Below are 6758 nucleotides of genomic sequence, written 5' to 3'. Positions count from 1 at the left end.
CTCCCTCCCCCCCCAGGAATTGCCTCCCCCTGGCCCAGGCCTTCCTCCCCCATCCTCTTCCCCACGCCCTGGACTCCCTGACCCTGCCCACTTTGATCCTCCCAGGCTATGCCATCACCATACACAGCGGCACCTTCACCTGGGCTCAGGACCTGCCCTCCACCCTGCACAGGTACCAGTCTCTCCCTTCCCTTCTCAGCTGCTCATAGTATTGACCTGAAGGTCAGCTCAATAGCAGCACCACCCCCGCCTCCCAGCGTCTTCGATCAGCGATGCAAGAAGAGCCTCAGCTTGCCAGGGCAGTGTCTGGAGGGGGGCGGGGGGCTTGGTTCTTCAGGTGGAGGGTTGGGGACCAAAGCTCTGATCCCTGCTTCTGACTGGACTCCCGGGCTCCTTGCCCCCAGCCTAGACATCCAGGTCCCAAAAGGGGCACTGGTGGCCGTGGTGGGGCCCGTAGGCTGTGGGAAGTCCTCCCTGGTGTCTGCCCTGCTGGGAGAGATGGAGAAGCTGGAAGGCAAGGTGCACGTGAAGGTAAGAGAGGACGGGGCTCCCGGGCAGGGCCTGGAGCATGGCCAGGTTTGGGGCAAGCCCCAAGGTCAACCTTCCCTGTGGTCAGGGCTCCATAGCCTACGTGCCCCAGAAGGCATGGATCCAGAACGGCACTCTTCAGGAAAACATACTGTTTGGCAAAGCCCTGGACACCAAGTGCTACCAGCGGGCTCTGGAGACCTGTGCCCTGCTGGCTGACCTGGAGATGCTGCCTGGTGGGGACCAGACAGAGATTGGAGAGAAGGTACAAGGTCCCCCCCCAGCCCCGAGAAGCCAGTACATACAGCTGCCCGCCTCAGCCCAGGTCCATCCATCCATTCATTCATTCATTCATTCACACTCTCATGTAAATCATGACTGACTGGAGAAACAGATCTGTTAGCAGTTCTATTACCTGTTCCACTCATGAACAGGTAGGGGCTGTAGAATGCCCAGGGGCCAGCCTGAAGACCTACGCAGGGTATGGAGAGGGCACGGGGGCACCTGCATAAGCAGGAGCTTCGCTTTTAAGCTGAATCTTAACAACTGAAGGAGAAGAGCTCATCATTTATCTGTTCAATCATTCTTTCATCAGATTTTTATTAAGCACCTACTATATGCCAGGCAATAGTTGTACAGTAGGGAATACGCCAGGCTAAAATCTCTGCCTTCACATAGGTTACATTCTAGTGGGAAAAAGAGAGAATAAGCAAAATAAATGAGTAAAATCAATGTTAGATAAATGCTCAGTGGAAAAAATAAAGCAGGGAAGGAATATAGGAATACCTTCAGGGCTGAGTTGTTAGGGTAACTTGGGAAAACCTCATGGGCGTCAAAGACCTAGACAAAGAAAGAGAGCCAGCCCTGTCTGGAGCCACGAAGCTCTGTCTTAGGGCCATAAAGACATGTCTGGGGGGCCGGGCACAGTGACTCAAACCTGTAATCCCAGCACTTTGGGAGGACGAGGTGAGAGGATTGCCTGAGTCCAGGGATTTGAGACCAGCCTGGACAACTTGATGAGACCTCGCCTCTACCATAGATAAAAAAATCAGCCAGACATGGTGGCACACCTGTAGTTCCACTACTTGATATGGAAGGATTGCCTGAACCCAGCAGGTCAAGGCTGCGGTGGCCGTGAGCGTGCCACTGTACTCCAGCCTGGGTGACAGAATGAGACTCCAACTCAAAATAAAATAAAATAGATTAAAATCAAATAATAAAATAAAATAAAATATGACATGTCTGGGAGTCTTGGAGTCTTTTCTGGAGCCATGAAGCTCTGTATGGAGTCATGGAGTCCAGTGTGGGATCACAGAGTCTAGTGTGGGATCATGGAGTCCAATGCAGGGTCCTGGAGCCCCAGAGTCTAGTGTGAAGCATGGAGCTCTGTGGGGTCCTGAGGCCTTGTGTGGAATCATGGAGCCCTCTCTGGGGTCATGAGAGTGAAAGAAGTAGTCAGGAGGAGGAAATGAGGCCAGAAGGGTGACCAGGCAGCCAGGTCATTTAGGGCCTTACTGGCCCCTTTAAGGACTGTGACTTTTACCCAGAATGATGGAAAGCCATTGGAGAGGGTGAGCCGAGGCACAGTGGGTGGACCTGGGCTGGCATTCCAGCACACTTTGGAATAACTGGAGGTTGGGAAATAGCAGGAAGAGACAGAGTGGGGCAGAACCGTGATTATAATCTTGGCCTTTACTCTAAAAAACATGGGACGTCAGTGAAGATTTTGTGTTTGTTTTTAATTAATTATTTTTAACTGTGGTAAAATGCATACAACATAAAATGTACCATCTTCCCATTTTTTAGCATACAGCTCAGCATGTTAAGTACAGTCACACTGGGGTACCACTCATCTCCAGAGCCTTTTCATCCTGCAAAACTGAAGCTCTGTACCTGTTAACTCCCCTGCCCCTATTTTCTGTTTCTAGGAATTTGACTCCTCTAGTGTCTTAGTCTGTTTTCTGTTGCTGATAACAATACCTGAAACTGGGTAACTTGGAAAGAAAATGAATTTACTTTTTAGAGTGAGAGGGCTGAGAAGTTCAAGGTCGGGGCTGCATCTAGTGAGGGTCTTCTTGCTGGTGGGGATACTGCGGAGTACCAAGGTGGCACTAGGCATCACATGGCGAGGGGACTGAGTGCGCTACTCAAGTCTCTCTTATTGCTTTTGTTTTGTTTTGAGTAGGACTCTCCCTCTGTCTCCCAGGCTGGAGTGCAGAGGCACGCTCATGGCCACTGCAGTCTCTGTCTGCTGGGCTCAGGCGATCCTTCTACCTCAGCCTCCTGAGTAGCTGGACTACAGGAGTATACCACCATGCCTGGCTAATCTTTAAAAACTTTTTTTGTAGAGACAAGGTTTCACTTTGCTGCCCAGGCTAGTCTCGAACCCTGGGCTCAAGCAATCCTCCTGCCTCAGCCTCCCAAAGTGCTGGGATTTCAGGCATGAACCACTGTGCCTGGCCTCTCTCTTCTCTTAAAAAGCTACCAGTCCCACGCCTGCTATAACCCATTAATTCATTAACCCATTAATCCGTGAGTGGATTAACTGTTCCTGAGAACAGAGCCCTTACAATCCAATCTTCTCTCTAAGGCCCCACCTCTCAATACTGCCACGTTGGGGGTTAAATTTCAGCATGACTTTTGAAGGGACACATATTCAAACCCTGTCATCTAGCTACCTCGTGTGAGTGGAATCATACAGTATTGGTCTTTCTGTGACTGGTAGGGCATTAACCTGTCTGGTGGCCAGCAGCAACGGATCAGTCTGGCTCGAGCTGTTTACAGTGACGCGGACATCTTTTTGCTGGATGACCCGCTGTCTGCGGTAGACTCTCATGTAGCCAAGCATATCTTCGACCAAGTCATCGGGCCAGAAGGTGTGCTGGCGGGCAAGGTGAGGCCTGCTGTAGGCTGAGGGGGCAAAGGTGAGATGAGGGAAAGAAGTGGTGGGAGGCTGAGGGCTTTGGGCAAGCCCTGGAGAGAGCAGGGGTCCTGAGCAGCAGCCATAGGGGTGAACGGCAGAGGAAGCCCGTGGACGTGCACACCCCCGAGGCCAAGCAGGCTGCAGGGTGAATCGCTCGTGTGCCTGTCCACGCTCCCAGGCACAGGGCATCCCACACTCGCTCTCTGGCTGTGTGTCTGGGCGGGAAGTGTGTGCTGAGGGCATTGGGGTGACAGCCTGCTGCCTTCTCCAGACTCGGGTGCTGGTGACGCATGGCATCAGCTTCCTGCCGCAGACAGACTTCATCGTTGTGCTGGCCGACGGGCGGGTGTCCGAGATGGGCCCCTACCAAGCCCTGTTGCAGCGCAACGGCTCTTTTGCCAACTTCCTCCGAAACTACGCCCTCGACGATGACCAGGAGCAGCTTCAGGACAGCAGGACAGGTACCCGCCACCTTCGGCCCTGTGACTCCGAGCATCTTCCGTGTCTGGGGTCTCTTTGTGTCTCTGCACTGGCTCAGTGTCGTACCAGGGAGGTGCTGGAAAACTTGGGCCATCTGTGTGACAGTCACCAGAGGAAAAGTCGATTGGACATAGTTGAGTCCCACCTCCTCCTCTTGCCTGTGGGATCTTTCATTGGCAGCTCAGGATTTACAGTCTCAGTTTTCCCATCGTCAAAAGCATATAGCCCAGGAAATGTAGCGAGACCCAGTCTCTACCAAAAAAAAAATAGCCAGGCATGGTGGCATGCCCTATATATTTGGGTGGTTGAGATGAGAGGATCCCTTGAGCCGAGGAGTTGGAGGCTGCGGTGAGCCTTGATCACGCCACTGTACTCCAGCCTGGGTGACAGCAAGATCCTTTCTAAAATAAAAAGCCACCAAGACCCTGTCTAAAAAAAAAAGGCACATATGGGTAAGGAAGTGGGATTCCTTTTCTTTTTCTCTTCTTTCTTGCCTGTGTGGTAAGGCTGTTTCACAGATAAATTGTTTGGCAAACGTGCAAGTGCTTGGCAAAACCATTTACTTATTAACCAAGACTTATTGGACAATTACTATATCCAGACACTGTTTCAGGCACTGAGATATGGCAGTGAGCAAACAATTAAAAAAACCCCATCTTCCTGCAGCCTGGAGCCTGGAGCCTCTGGGCTCACAAGACGCCCATGCCCTGCTGTGGCCTAGCCCTGGCTCCCCAGTCCCAAGCTCGAGAGTGGCTCACAGACCTTTTCTTGGGCTCTCCTGCCCACAGCCACGTGTATAGCAAACATGTCTCGAGCACTCCCCGAGTGCTGGGCCCCTCGCTCAGCACTTGACATGTTTTCCTCGAATCCTCACAAGGATGTGATGAGGGAAGTACCTTTATTCCCTTTTTTACACACCTGCCTGAGTTTGCACAGCAAGGAAGTGGTATTCCTTTTCTTTTTCTCTTGAGTCGGGGTCTCACTCTGTCACCCAGTTTGAAGTGCCAGTGGCATAATCACAGCTCACCACAGTCCACCTCCTGGGTTCAGGCGATCCTTCAACCTCAGCTTCCCAAGTAGTTGGGACTACAAGTGTACACCACCACGCCTGGCTAATTTTTATTTTGGGTAAAGATGAAGTCTCACTATGTTGCCCAGGCTGGTCTCAAACTCCTGGGCTCAAGCAATTCTCCCACTTCAGCCTCCCAAAGTGCTGGGATGACAGGAGTGAGCCACCGTACCTGGCCTAAAAGTGGAATGTCAGTGCCGCTGGCCTGACTCCACAGCCCAAGTTCCTAACTCTTGTATTTGAGTCCCCTTTTCCATAGGGACCTGAAGGGACGCTTTCTTGTTGTCTAACCCAAGTCTTTCTTGCTGTCCTTTTAAGCCCTTTTGTCTCATACTTCTCCATTCAGGGCCTTCCTTAGAGTAGGGATGGGCAGGGGCTAGCAGAGTGAGTGAGCCAAACTCTATCTACTTCCTCCTACCCCGCTGCAGAGGATGAGAAAATTCTGCTGATCGAAGACACACTTAGCAACCACACAGACCTGATGGATAGCGAGCCAGTCACATATGAGGTTCAGAAGCAGTTTATGAGGTGAGCTTCTGAGAGCTCCCAGCCCTCTGGGAGCTGTGTCAGGGCTCCTCAAGCCCTGCCAGGTGGGGTGTGGGTACATGCTCCCTGACCCTCACACTCTGGGCCTCTGACTTGATTGGGGTGAGAGGTCAGAGCCCTCCTCCCAGGCCTGACCAGCTGCCTCCACAGACAGCTGAGTACCCTGTCCTCGGATGGGGAAGGCCAGAGCCGGCTTGGGTCCCGGAGATGCCTGAGTCCATCAGAGAAGGTGCAGATGGCAGAGGCGAAGGCGAGTGGTGTGCTGATTGAGGAGGAGAAAGCAGAGACCGGCACCGTGAGTAGGGTGGACAAGAGGGGCTGGAGAGGGTGGACAGGCTCCTGGCAGGCCCTCATGGAGTCCCCTGTTCCTGACTGCCATGGCCACTCTTTACAGGTGAAGCTGAGCGTGTTCTGCGACTACGCCAAGGCTGTGGGGCTCTGGACTACCCTGGTCATCATTTTCCTGTATGCAGGTCAAAGTGCAGCAGCCATCTGGGCCAGTGTGTGGCTCAGCGACTGGGCAAATGATGCCATGGTGGAGGAAAGACGGAACAACACCTCCCAGAGGCTGGGCGTCTACGCTGCCTTGGGATTTCTGCAAGGTGGGCCTTTGGGGGTGCCTAGAAGGAGCTCCAACATCCCTTCTCCCCTGGGCTGCCCGTCTCCCCAAGCGGGACCCTTGCCTCCAAGCCTCCCTAACCCCCTGCGGCCAAGCCTCCACGCCGGTCCGGGCCCAGGTGAGCAGCGCCCCCTGCCTTCTCCAAAAGGGCTCCTGGTGATGCTGTCGGCCATGACGTTGGCGGTAGGAGGCATCCAGGCTGCGCGCTTGCTGCACCAGGCGCTGCTGCACAACACGATGCGCGCGCCGCAGTCCTTCTTCGACACGACGCCCTCAGGCCGTGTCCTCAACCGCTTCTCCAAAGACATCTACGTCATCGATGAGGTTCTGGCGCCCAACATCCTCATGCTGCTCGGTTCCTTCTTCACCTCCCTCTCCACCCTCGTGGTCATTGTGTTCAGCACACCGCTCTTCGCCGTGGTCATCCTGCCCCTGGGTGCGCTTTACACGTTTGTGCAGGTGTGCAGGCAGATGGGCGCAGCTCAGATGTGGGCGTGGCACTCGTGCGGGGCGTGGCGTCGCGTGGGCGGGGCATCCACGTGGGCGGAATACTTGTGTGGGCGGGGCACTAGTGTGGGTGGGGCATTAAATGG

The 6758-nt window shown here is 53.8% G+C and overlaps 1 protein-coding gene across 1 annotated transcript in view; it reads left to right on the top strand.

Moving 5' to 3' along the window:
* Positions 1 to 6758, top strand: part of ABCC3 (ATP binding cassette subfamily C member 3) — a gene marked incomplete at its 5' end in the record, with an annotated part of 56510 nt that overhangs the window by 34308 nt on the left and 15444 nt on the right. The window contains 9 exons of the mRNA XM_008060830.2: positions 106 to 172; positions 405 to 531; positions 617 to 793; positions 3254 to 3421; positions 3723 to 3912; positions 5429 to 5528; positions 5697 to 5841; positions 5941 to 6148; positions 6314 to 6624. Coding sequence (XP_008059021.2) covers positions 106 to 172; positions 405 to 531; positions 617 to 793; positions 3254 to 3421; positions 3723 to 3912; positions 5429 to 5528; positions 5697 to 5841; positions 5941 to 6148; positions 6314 to 6624 — 1493 coding nt within the window. The remainder of the gene's footprint in view (positions 1 to 105; positions 173 to 404; positions 532 to 616; positions 794 to 3253; positions 3422 to 3722; positions 3913 to 5428; positions 5529 to 5696; positions 5842 to 5940; positions 6149 to 6313; positions 6625 to 6758) is intronic.

Source organism: Carlito syrichta, unplaced genomic scaffold (genome assembly GCF_000164805.1).
Source record: "Carlito syrichta isolate Samal-C Ts95f unplaced genomic scaffold, Tarsius_syrichta-2.0.1 Scaffold304743, whole genome shotgun sequence".
Classification (NCBI taxonomy): domain Eukaryota; kingdom Metazoa; phylum Chordata; class Mammalia; order Primates; family Tarsiidae; genus Carlito; species Carlito syrichta.
Note: the sequence above shows the minus strand (reverse complement) of the source record. Positions and strands in the feature narration are given on the sequence as shown.